This window comes from Salvia hispanica, chromosome 3, assembly GCF_023119035.1.
Source record: "Salvia hispanica cultivar TCC Black 2014 chromosome 3, UniMelb_Shisp_WGS_1.0, whole genome shotgun sequence".
Classification (NCBI taxonomy): Eukaryota; Viridiplantae; Streptophyta; class Magnoliopsida; order Lamiales; family Lamiaceae; genus Salvia; species Salvia hispanica.
The window spans coordinates 32,496,030-32,509,192 of record NC_062967.1 but is presented as its reverse complement, the minus strand read 5'-3'; the positions used below and the strand labels follow the sequence as shown (position 1 = coordinate 32,509,192).

At 32.3% G+C, this 13,163-nt stretch overlaps 1 protein-coding gene across 1 annotated transcript; it reads left to right on the top strand.

The window, feature by feature from the left end:
* Window positions 1-6,460: 6,460 nt before the first annotated feature.
* On the top strand, window positions 6,461-8,386 carry LOC125217078. The gene is made up of 2 exons (XM_048118901.1): window positions 6,461-6,764; window positions 7,024-8,386. The coding sequence occupies exons 1-2, from the start codon at window positions 6,669-6,671 to the stop codon at window positions 8,119-8,121; spliced, it is 1,194 nt and encodes a 397-aa protein (XP_047974858.1). The 5' UTR covers window positions 6,461-6,668; the 3' UTR covers window positions 8,122-8,386.
* The last annotated feature ends 4,777 nt before the right edge of the window (window positions 8,387-13,163 follow it).

Sequence of the window (13,163 nt, the reverse complement as noted above, 5' to 3'; positions counted from 1 at the left end):
TTGACACTAATGAATCATGCTAGTTTGACTTATCAACAAAAAATAATACTATTAGTATCAATTTAATATCTTTCTTAAAGAACATATAAAAAACACTACTCAATTTACATTTGTATTGATTGATATTATCCTTTAGGGGTAAATTCAATGTGAACACTATAATGATATACCTATAGTTGCACTACCACAGCTGTCCAACAACAAGACTAATTTAAGGCTTGGGTGGCTCATTATAAATAAAGGGAATGAATGGTTACATAAATGTATGATAACGATGATGCAATATTTGATGTTATTGTGTTTGTTCACAACGTAAGCATCTGTCATATTATATAGACATATATATTGTCACATAAAGACTTACCCAACTCCCCCATCAATAATCCTTTGCAACCATATGCTTGCATCATCAATTACTTCATTACTTTACATGCTCAACAATTATTAATTACAAAAATTAATGAACTTCATTCTTGGGCTCTATTTCTCCGGAGCGGATCTCCTACTCCAATAATGGTGCTCCATTCCTTAGTTTATTTAGTGATAACGACGAGAGGAATGAATTTTCTTTTACTTTCACGAGGGTTTAAAATATAAATTGTAGTTTAACAAATTAAGTATGAAAAAAAATCTCAACATGACACACTTCTTCTTCAAAAAAATCATAGCTATATTTTAAAAAAGTTAAAAAAACATTTTATGCAATTTGCTAGGCTCCAAATTGAAGTTAATGCATAACGAGTTCATGCAATATTGTCGAGCAAAATGCATTGACCCAAACAATTATTTAAAAAAATTCTCAATCTTTTCCCGCCAAATGTCAACCTTTTAGTCCACTAGGCTCTTAGGGACAACGTCGCTAACTACGATAATGACGAGGTGAAAGATCCAATCTGATGAAATGTGTGTTTAATATTCGTCGAATGAAACGAAGGAAATTTCACGTCTCTTTGTTGTTGTCTTCAAAGATTTGCTTATCGACAACCAGCAAAATGAACAAAGTTGTGTGTACGTAGCTTGAAGATTATAGGTGTTTGTTGCAAGGTTTTAAAACCTAACGTATCGTGTGAATAGTTATTTTATGAAATGAGTCTTGGTAAGATTATGGATGACCTAATATCGTGTACTTCAATATTAGGTAGTAAACACACTAATCCAATAACAAACACTACTACGTCCGTCTCATCAAGATGTCCATTATCCTTTTTACAAGGATATCATCACAAACTAAATTATACCACTTCTTTTGATTGAATTATCTTAATCTTTTTTAATAATCTTTTTTAAGTAGTATTAAATTTTTTTTAATATATGTCAAAAGTAAAATTTATCTTTAAGGACAGAGAAAGTATTATATTAAGAGTAAGAGTACAACTGACAAATCACAACCTTAGAGCAAAAGGTTATGGAAATCACACTTCTATGACATTTAATTTTAATAAAATTAGGCTCCTTCATTTAAAAAAATTGTTGGCTAGCCATCCATTAAATTGGGACATGTGCATGCTGTGAAAAATAATGTGGCATGACATAAAGCAATTAACTTTAAATAGTAGAGGAATAAAATATGTAATATATTTGCATGCCAATTACATTTTTTCTTCAATTTCCCCCTAAATTTGTTTAATAAACATAGAGTTTAAATGGCGAATATTATCTACAATACCATATTGCATATATATATTGCGAACACAATCATATTCGAACTTTTATTAATTACTGGCTTACTGCAATTTTTTAAATAATGGTTGTCATATTATAAAGAAAGATTTCTCGTACAAAATATAGGTAATAACCGAAATCTTTAATGTTTGTCCTTTCTTGAGTGATGATGATATTACTACGTGTCTTATTTCTTCGAAGACACTTAACACACAATGGTACTAGAACAATAGGTCATACAATAAAAGTAGTAATTAGTGAATGTCGTTACGATTATATTATTTCATCTTGTCATTACAATATATCCGGAATTAAAAGTTGTATCTACTTTTTTGCTATTTTGTGTGAGTGAACGTTACACTCTACACTAAATCATTATATTAATATTTTATTATAAAAAATTTAATATATAAAATTGAAACCTAGCTTATTTATATATATACTTTCCTTCATAATTTTCTTTTTTCTATATAATTTCATTCATAATTTTCTTTTTATATGCAAAGAGAAAAACTTAAACTACAAAATAAGTAATGAGTATGAATTCAATATAATAAACATAAAGAATTGCCAAATCAAAAACTAAAACACAAACACAATACAAGGAAAATTGGTAAACACAAACCGTTAAATGGGACACTATATTTCCGGCAGATGGAGACATGGAGTATAATTTAATAAATAAGTAAATAACCATTATAACTATTGCTTGATTGAATAGATGGGACTCATATGAAATTACATGAGTATAAAATTAGTCTTTAACATATGAATGTTGGTCTAACCTTGTGACAAAATTAATCATGGAACTAGCTAGTTTAGACTTTAGAGATAATCAAAGAAATTTGGCTTGACCTTGAATTGAACTTGTGGATGTGGAATTGACAATAAGATTAGGGCCATAACAAAAGTGCAAATCTAATTCAATTTATGTAATAGGGCCCACTATGTGGGCTGGGACCAAACATTTGAACACTCTTATATTGAAACTAGTAGTAGTAATAATAATTGCATGGGTGTCTTCATAAAAAAATTGCATGTGTATTCTCAAATAACAATAATAGTGTCAAATTTGAATGGACTCTCATTCGAACATTTATTTGTCATTAATGTAGTCATAAATATCGAAACAATTATAGATACACTACTCAAATATGGAAAGTTACTTCAACTCCTCATATCCATATTCATATTCAAGATTATTGATTTGGTATAACAAGTTAAGATATTGTGTAGATTTTATAATTATTTTTTTATCTCAATAAAGATTTTTTTGACAAAACTAGAAAACCAAAGCTCCAAGTAAATAAAAGATGTCTGTGTATTTGTAGAATTGAATCAATTGATAGTATTTACTTGGATATGTTGGCAAGAAGAAAAAAAAATAAAATTGTTTGTTATTTAGATTGATGTAGTTACATAACAGTTTTACTCTATGTTAAGAATCTAATATGAAACACTGTTCAAACTTATTATTAGTACTTTGTAGAACAGTATTCAACCAAGGGTTAGTTATTTATCTTAATTTTCCTTAAAAAGCAACAAAAAGAAATGAATTTAAGAAAAACAAAATTATAGTCGCAAAATAAATGAAAATAAAAGGGAATGGGCTTTATATCATCGCATTTCTTGATTTTCAGCTATAACTCTCCTTTGTAACATGTTATTAGCGGGCTTATTAAAAAACTTTTCATAAGTAAATCCAATAACATTTACTATCTCTATTCATTTTCTATATAGTATTTTTCGTTTGATCGTGTATAATTTTTTTTAAATCACAAATTATTTAAAAATGGACAAAATTTCAAAGTAAAGTTACGTAATTAACCAAAAATTGATTAAATTTATTGATTTTTTATTACAATTTGACCTGAGAAATAAGGAGGGTTCTCATTTATATGTGATCAAAATTGAACGAGATCAAAATTGTTAAAGAAGAAAGTCGAGTAGCATGAAGGGTTCTCATTTTACTATTTTACGAGCCCAAAATAGTTTTGGGTTAGCTTTGACAACCGGGCTAGGCCCATCTAACAATTTCAAATTATCAATCACTATATGATAACGAGGTTTTGATTATACTCGGATTAGTAACCGTTGCAAATCTCAAATTATTTCATACATGAATATTATTTTATGTTAGGTTATTGCATTATTTTAGGTTACGTTATTGCATATTTGCATTGGAGTAATAGTCTTAAAATATGCTCTATGAAATCCTTGCTAACTTTTTTTCTTCTTTTTTTTTCTATCCCATGCTGATATGGGTCTCGTTTTTATCATATTTACTCTGTCACACGCTACTTGAACTCTTCTTCTTTTTTTTTTTGTCATTTTAATAAAATGATAGTAATAAATTTTAATGTAGGAAAAAAACTACTCCTTCCGTCCCTTATTAGAAGTAATATTTTGATCGGGCACGAGTTTTAAGAAATGTAAAGAAAAGTTGGTTGAAAAAGTTAGTGGAATGTGAGATCCACTTTTTTATATTGGTTTTATTATAAAATATGAGTGAAATGAGTTAGTGGAATGTGGGACCTACTTACCATTTATGGTAAAAATAAAGTGCTTCTCTTAATCGGGGACGAACCAAAATAGAAATTAGTAACTATTATTCGGAGACAAAGGGAGTAAATAATAGAGAAAATAACATAGAGAAATGTATTACTCCCTCCGTGCCCAATTAATTGTCACTCTTTTCCATTTTGGTCCGTCCCTCATACTTCATTTTTATCATAAATGGTAAGTACGTCTCACATTCTACTAACTCACTTCACTCACATTTTATTATAAAACTAATATAAAAAGTGGGTCTCATACTCTACTAACTTTTTCAACCAACTTTTCTTTACATTTCTTAAAACCTGTACCCGATCAAAGAGTTACAATTAATCAAGGACGGAGAGAGTAACATTTTTCCAAAATGACTGAAAAAAAGAAATATTTCATGTAGCTAGGAATGAGCATTCGGATTTCGATTCGGTTTTTCGCCCAAACCGAACCGAACCAAAAAACCAAAAATTTTCTAATATTAAAACCGAACCGAAACCGAAAAACCAAAATCCGAAAACCAAACTACAGAAACCGAAAAACCGAAATTATTAATGATTTAAAAAAACTCAAAAAAAGAAAATTCAAGAATACATACAAATGTGTAAACCGATAAAATACGTACTAATCTAACTAAATTACTAATCAAAATTCATCAGTGTAGAATACGTATTGTACAATTAATCTGTAAAATACATATAATGCTATTGAAACAATAAACTATCAACTACTCAAAATTAGTGTTATCGGTATGAAAATACAATAAATCTATGACTGGGCGACGGTGACGGACTGGAGTTGGAGGTGAGGGTGACGGCGACAGGATGGAGCTAGCGTGGGTGGACTTCTGGAGGCGTCGGCGTGGTACTAGAGGCGACGGCGTGAGTGGAGAGCTGGAGGCGTCATACCGAAGCTGGCGTGGCGTGGGTGGACCTCTGGGGAGGCCGACGTTGATGGCTGGAGAGCATGGGTGGACGGCTGGACGGCTGGAGAGCATGGGTGGACGGCTGGAGAGTTAGAGAGTGGAGGGAGAATGGAGGAGAGAATGGAGGCGGCGGAAAGTTTGATGTGTGTTTTTAGGGTTTAGTTTTAAGGCTAGTATATATATATATATATATATAATATATATATTATTATAAAATATAATTCGATTTTTCGGTTTTTCGGTTTTTTTTTCATCCGAACCGAACCGAACCGAAAAACCGAAAAAATCGAACCGAATTTCAAAATTTCGTTCGGTTCGGATATTCGGTTTTCGTTTTTTTTGCTCACCCCTACATGTAGCATGGACAAAGAGAGTAACTTTTAATACTGAAATATGAGCAAAATATTAGTACTACATTATAATTCGTTAACTAAATGAACTACGTACTTAGAAACGAGATTACAATTAAAACTAGAAGCGTACTCTCAACCAAGTCGCGTATCGCACAACACAAAGTGCATGTTCGGATATTGATGGTTCTACCCTCTTACGTTATAACAAGTTCGAGAGTAGGGTTGTTTCCATCATACGTATATCAATCAAGTAATTATTCGTAAGGTTGTCATCATACTAATATCAATCAAGTACTCCCTTCGTTTCGCTATAGTTGAGGCGGAACTTTTGGGTACAACGTTTTAGAAATGAATATTGGGTGCATTAAATAAATAAATTAAAAAGTAAGAGAGAGAAAAAGGTAGAGAGAATAAAGTATAAAATGAATAAAGTAGAGAGAATAAAGTAAGAGAGAGTAAAATAAGAAAGAGAAACAAGTTACCAAATATGGAAATGACTCAACTATGAAGAAACTTCTCGAAATAGTAAAATGAATCAACTATGATGAAACAGATGGAGTAATTATTTTGACAAATAGACGTGATTTTCAAAGATTAGTCGTAATTTACAAACCACCATATATAGAATAATATTACACGTGGAACTTGTGGAACTTTTAATAGTACACATGGAGACATGGAGTGACTACTTCAAAAGATATCTTCAAATTAATGTCTGATTATATTTGAATCATTTACCACATTTACTCAAACAAACATTTTGAAATGAGTCTTACTTGAACAAGTCATATCACGCGTTAAACAGGGACAAGCCTAAATCGACATACAATACCTAAATGACAAGAATACCCTGATCCCTTAATCCCAAATCCAAAACATCGGATGGACTTTTCCGTAAATTCCACCACAAACATTGAGGCTTATAAAAAGGTAGAAGACGACGATCCACTGCTGTATCTATTCGTCTCGTAACTTTCAATAGACCCCTTTTTCCATTTTTAAATTTCTTCGTCTTCTTGAATTTGGGGATTTCTCGGAACAATCATAGAGCTGTGACGGCTGTCTGCTCGCCCTTTCCCTTTTTTCTGCTCCAGATTTTTCAATTTATGGGCAGATCTTCGTTTGAGCTGTAATCGCCGTGCATTTCCGGATCCTGTGATTGAACTGTTTGAGAGAGGGATATGAGTAGTGTAACGAAGTTTTGTGACAAGGTTTATGTAATGGCGGAAGGTGGATCTCATTATTGCTCCAAGAAATCTGATGATCTGTGCCCTGAGGTGAATTTCGCTTTTTATGCCCTAATTCGATTTTTAGAAGCTCAAATTTGAAATTTTGAATAATAGCAACTTGATTCCTGTATGTTTATAATGGATTCTGAATCCTATCTACTAAATTGGATGTTGGTTTGTGCTCGATCTAACTGATATTTGTGTTTTCTGTAAACCCCCAATTTCTGTTTTATCTTAGTTCTTTAATTGGGAATTAGCTGTAGCAATTGCGAAATGTATACTAATTATTGATATTCTGAACAAATAGGATTCAGGAAAGAGCTTGAGCATGACGAGATTAAAATGCCTTCTGCGCGGTTTGGATGTTAAAGCTTATCTCTTGCTGTTCATGTTGATCCCAACATCTCTGTTTTTCATATACGTGCACGGCCAGAAGATCACATACTTCTTGCGGCCGTTGTGGGAGTCGCCGCCTCGGCCCTTCCACGAGATCCCTCACTACTATCACGAGAACGTGTCAATGGAGAATCTGTGTAAGCTTCACGGCTGGGGGATCCGTGAGTATCCTAGGCGTGTTTTTGATGCAGTGTTGTTCAGCAATGAGCTCGACATTCTGAAGATAAGATGGAACGAGTTGCACCCTTACGTCTCAGAGTTTGTCCTGCTGGAGTCGAACTCAACCTTCACTGGTCTGCCGAAGCCTTTTGTGTTTGCTGGATCCCGGGACGAGTTCAAGTTTCTTGAGCCACGGTTGACATATGGTCAGGTTCCGGGGAGGTTCAAGAAAGGGGAGAATCCGTTTATTGAGGAAGCGTATCAGAGGCTTGCGTTGGATTATCTCCTGAAACAAGCTGGCATTCAAGATGATGACTTGTTGATAATGTCGGATGTTGATGAGATACCAAGTAGGCACACGGTGAATCTCTTGAGGTGGTGCGATGGAATACCTCCGATCCTCCATCTCCGTTTGAGGAACTATCTCTATTCCTTTGAGTTTCTCGTGGACAACAATAGCTGGAGAGCTTCAATCCACGTGTATCAGGCTGGGAAGACGCGATATGCCCACTATCGACAGTCTGATGAGATCTTAGCTGATGCAGGGTGGCATTGCAGCTTCTGCTTTAGACGTATCAAAGAGTTCGTATTCAAGATGAAGGCTTACAGCCACGTTGATCGGGTTAGGTTCTCTCATTTCTTGAACCCGAAGAGGGTCCAGAGAGTGATCTGTAAAGGGGCCGACTTGTTTGATATGCTTCCCGAGGAATATACATTTAAGGAGATAATTGGGAAGATGGGACCGGTGCCACATTCGTACTCAGCCGTGCATCTTCCCAGTTATCTGTTGGAGAATGCAGAGCAGTTTAAGTTCCTCTTGCCTGGGAATTGCTTGAGAGAGAGTGGATGAGGTGAGTGAATGAAGGAGGAGTCAATATATTCTTTTGTATAGGTTGAAATTGAGGATATTCATATTTATATTTAACCAGTTCTTTGTTTCCAATGGTGACTTGTGTATATAGCTTGGTTTCTTGGCTTTCTTCAACTAGGAAATTTTGTTTGTTGTATTTCATAGCTCTTATGGTTTCACTTAGTTTTGGTAGTTTACAAAAGTTTGTTTGATGGGAATGATAGATTAATTTGATCCAAGGGAGAAAGCAACTTTTTTGTTTTGACATTGTGTGAATATACATTTTATTACTTCTTAATTGCATTTATAATTTTTTTTTCCTCATCTGGCCTAAGAAATTTGTTTACATATAAAATTAAGACAAGTCCAATATATGGTTGTATGATGGTTTGCTGTTTGTCCAAGGTTGGTATTTGGTAATGTCTGGATAATAACCCAACTTTGTAATCATTGGATGATGCCACTTCTGTACAGCTCATTACACTATATAGATAGCTTCAAATACCTTTCATACTATAACTACAATTTTAAAAGTTGTGTTTGAGAAAAAAAAATTCCCGATGGGGTCTATGTTATGATGACCCTTTCACATAATTGTCTAAAATTGAATTTCAAACTTCGAAGAAGTTTTCTTAGATCATTTCAAAAAAATAGATGAAATTATTATGTTAATATTTACACAATTAGAAATTTAAAGGAACAACAAAGAATAATTGTTCATAAGATATTTTGTACTTAATTCAAAGCTCATTTAAAGTTTCATTCCAATGACAAATCTAGTTGATGTCAGATATCGACTGACTCCACTAAAATTTTATTAAATTCGGTCTTTCAAGTTGTTGCTAATTCCACATGTGGTAGCTCAGTCCAACCATATTATGTTGAATACACTTGTGTTTTTTTTAGATGTCAGTGATGACTTTTATCATTATGTTCGTTCCCACGAGTTCCATTAATTAGATAGTAGTACATTATTAGTTTGTTCTAAATTAAATATAGAAATGAAAAGAGGGAAGGCAAGTAGTTTTTTTGTTGTAGTCTACCCAGTAGAATTATTTTTTGGTTCAAAACGTATACAATGCACGGGATACACTTATTTAGTTAGCCGTTACAACTTTGGAAAAAGATTTATTAGTGACTGAATGGTGAACAGGTATCTGCTTTAAATTGCAGTTTACTAGCCGTTAACCTCAATGAGATTATTGAGGCTATTGAGGAATGGACACTTGTGAAATGAGCAGCATAATTTTTTGTCTTAAAAACTTTGATCTTGACATAAACCTATATTATTATTATTACAATTAAAATATAAATTTTAAAAATAACAAAAAAAATTTAATATAAAATTGATAAAGTGAAAGAGAAAATGATAAAAGATGGATAAAGTAAGAAAAAATGAGTAGAAAAAGTAATGAAATTAATGTAAAAAGAAAAGAATTTCTATTTTTAAGAAATGGAGGAAATATTATAATATTATAATTTCACATTAGATAGGGGTAAATGTTTCTTCTTTTTTTTCGGGATGTATCATGGTTTTTGTGGGGCATTGACCGCTCTAGGGTTGTTGCTGCTTATGCTTCTATGCTTCATATTCATATGTGTATAGTAGGTAGCCAGGTAGGTGACTTGTCTCTCGCTTAATAGACTCGTCATGTCATCTTTTCATTTTAATTTGTTGTCGAGGATGTGTTACTAAGTTTTGAATTTTGTTTATATATCAACTAATTGGCAATCTTCTTAACTTCTTACCATCGTAGTGTTTCACTAAAAAACTTGATTATTTTGGGTTACGTAATTGGCGTTCGCGATTGTGGAGGAACTGGATCGGAAAAAAGAGGAATTCTAGTTGTAAGATATCTAATGAAACCATCGCTGGAATTGAGATCTTATTCAAAGAGAAAGATATCAAATATTTGGAGTTTCTGTTTGTATATTATATGGATGATCTGATCCGCAAGGACCGTGATTGGGAATTATTTGATCATCTTTCTCCGAGGAAGAGGCGAAATAGAATCAACTTAAACTCGGGACCGCTATTCGAAATCTTAGTGAAACACTACACGATTTTAATTCAACATTGATTACTTATCACTCAAGATCGCGGTACGTGATTCCATGTGATAGATGGACAAGTCGTAAGAGATTAGTACTATTTATTTCACGATCATCCAAACTCTACACCACATAAAGTTAGGTATTAAAAATTGCCAAACTCACTTTTTCTTTTTAAAAATTTGGCAATCTATCAAACTAAGCATATTAAGATTCGTAGCTAAAAAAAAACACTTTGAAAAGCCATACAATGCCACAAAAATTGACTTTCAACATTTAATTAAATAGTTTCAAACTTCGCTTATACTCCTTAACAAATATAATTAAATACTTTCCTATGTCCCATTAAAATTAAATTATTTTCCTTTTCTGTTGTTCCACTAAAAATAAAACGTTTTCCTAAAATAGAAACAACACTATCTCTATTTTTTCACCACTCTCACTTTATTCTCTCTTCATTGACTCATAAAACAACAACACTGCATAAAATCTCGTGCCAAAAACCAAATATTTCATATATTTCAAATTTTTCTCCCCAACCAAGATTCCTGGCTAGCCAATCACATCATCACGTTGAATAAAAAGAAGAATCCGATTTGATAAATTGAAATGTATTTCGATTTCTAGAAAAAGAATCATGTGACATGTCACGATAATTGTTACAAAGGAATCATATTCCATCTCAAAAACTATATATATCCAAACCAACTTCATCAATCCCACACAAAATCATCAATTAAACAATAATGGAGAGATTTACCAAGCGCCATGATAACCACAAACGCCGCCTACATAGGCAGCCCGATGCGTACGAGCTCTACGAGCTCGAGCACACGCCACATGTGCTCATTAAGGCCCCGAGCACCAAACCTCAGCCCCGTCAAGTGTTCAAATCAGAAGATTATTCTGAGACGGGGATAGAGGTGCAGCCCCGTTGGTTGGGCACCAACGGGGTGGATTATTATCCGCGCTCGACGCCACGTGGCTACGAAGGAGATTGTGGAGGAGATGTTGATTGTATGGCCCACAAGTTCATTGAGATGGAGCATGAGAAGTTTGAGCAAAGTAAATGGATGTCTATGAAAAAGTAGTTTTCCTACATATTATTATTGAGTGTTGCAAATTAGGTGGGATGTGATGACACATAGCTAATAAATTGAGGTTAAGAGCCTTGAATAATGTCGTTATTTATTGATTTTGTTAATATATGGTTGAATAAATAGTTGTGACCAAGGTGGTCATTGTGTGGTATTGTATTTGTATTATTTGTTATTGTTAGTGATCATTGAGATACGTCTCCAAGCTGCGATTTTTATAATATTATGATTACGATTGTTCTAATAAATTTCATATTATTCAATAAGCTAGGTTAGACGCGAAAATCATAAAATTTGTAAGATTTTGTCGCGCAGGTTCGATAGTCAGCGAAAAAAAATCATGAAATGTGAATTTGATAGCAATTTCTTTTGTTAAGTTGTAGTATCTGATATTGTAGAGATGAAAATCGCGGGTGTTCAGTGAATTAAACGATGTTATTGATATTTTCAAACATAAAATATCATTCGATTGAAAAATGCCAATAACATATTGAATATATGGGCCAAATTCTATTAGTTGCGAGATAATTAATTGTAAAAAAAAAATTAAACTTCATGATTTTCCAACAAAATTTTCAATTGCAGGACAAGTAAAACTTTATTACGTAAATAACTAATTTATTTGAGTATTTTAGTTAATAACTACCCCCACGGATAACATCCACTCCAATAGTAGATAAAAACAAAATTATTCTGGCCTTCCTATGTGTTAACAAATGCTAGACAACGCATATAATTGCTAGTCACAACTTACAAAAAATAACATTTTTCACATCAAAGTTGAACATCTGATTCTTAATTAATTCCTACATCAAAGTACTACTATCTGTTTAAAATCCAACCCAATCCTCACCAAATCCAAATTTAAAATTTGGTTCCTATATTTCATATTTTCGATTGGTGGGGAGTGTTATATTGCTAACTCATAACTTAATTGCTAACTATAACTAAATAATAGCCATTAAATATTCAAATTAAAGGCTTAGAGCATTAATCTCTAAATGTCAATACGATCAACGAAAAACGTCAATAATGCCATAGGATTAATTCCAAAAAATATCAATAGGGGTATTAATGTCAATTAACTACATGTTTATTTTTAACTAACTTTTAAAAGAAATCCCAAAACTTTAAATTCATATAACATATATCAAATTAAAGATAATTTCATAAGAATTCCAATGATATCATACATGCATATGTTCCGACGTCAAAATTTGAAAAAAAAAATCAAAATTTTTTAATTTTTTCGTACAAGCAAAAATGTCAACATACTATATAAAATACATCAATATAATACATGTAGAATGTCAATATAAGCAATGAGTTAACATTCTTAAAGCATTGTGTTGACATTCTCAAAACATTGTGTTGATATTTTCGGAACACTATATTGACATTTTCATCCAAAACCCTAATTTGGAGTTTTTTTTATCTTTTTCGATTTAATTAATAAAAACGAAAATTACACGTGGCAAATTGTAGACCACACGTTTTCTAAAATCCTATGGCCTTAAATTAGTTGTAGTTTGCAATTAAATGATGAGTTAGCAATTGATCACTCCCCTTCGATGGGGTATTATAAAATTCAAAGTAATTCGAAATACAATTATATCTATTATAAAAATAGATTATATTTATGAAAAATCAAGTATAAAACATTTGTATTTGATTTTTGAATTTTGGTATTAAATTTTCAAATTATCAGATTTTTGGTATTAAACATTCGTATTTTCACACTCCTATATTTTTATGCAATTACATTATCGGATTCAATTGGGCAAAAAATCGATTCGAAATCCAAATGTTTGCCCCTATTATAAAGAAGAAGAAAACATATGTTTAAACTTTGAAGCACCTTAAATGAAGAAAGTAAACCATGATCTTAGGACT

Coding starts and splice junctions, on each gene's coding strand:
- LOC125217078 (XM_048118901.1), top strand. CDS start 6,669: ATGAGTAGTGTAACGAAGTTTTGTGACAAGGTTTATGTAATGGCGGAA. Junction 6,765..7,023: donor CTGATGATCTGTGCCCTGAG/GTGAATTTCGCT, acceptor CTGAACAAATAG/GATTCAGGAAAGAGCTTGAG.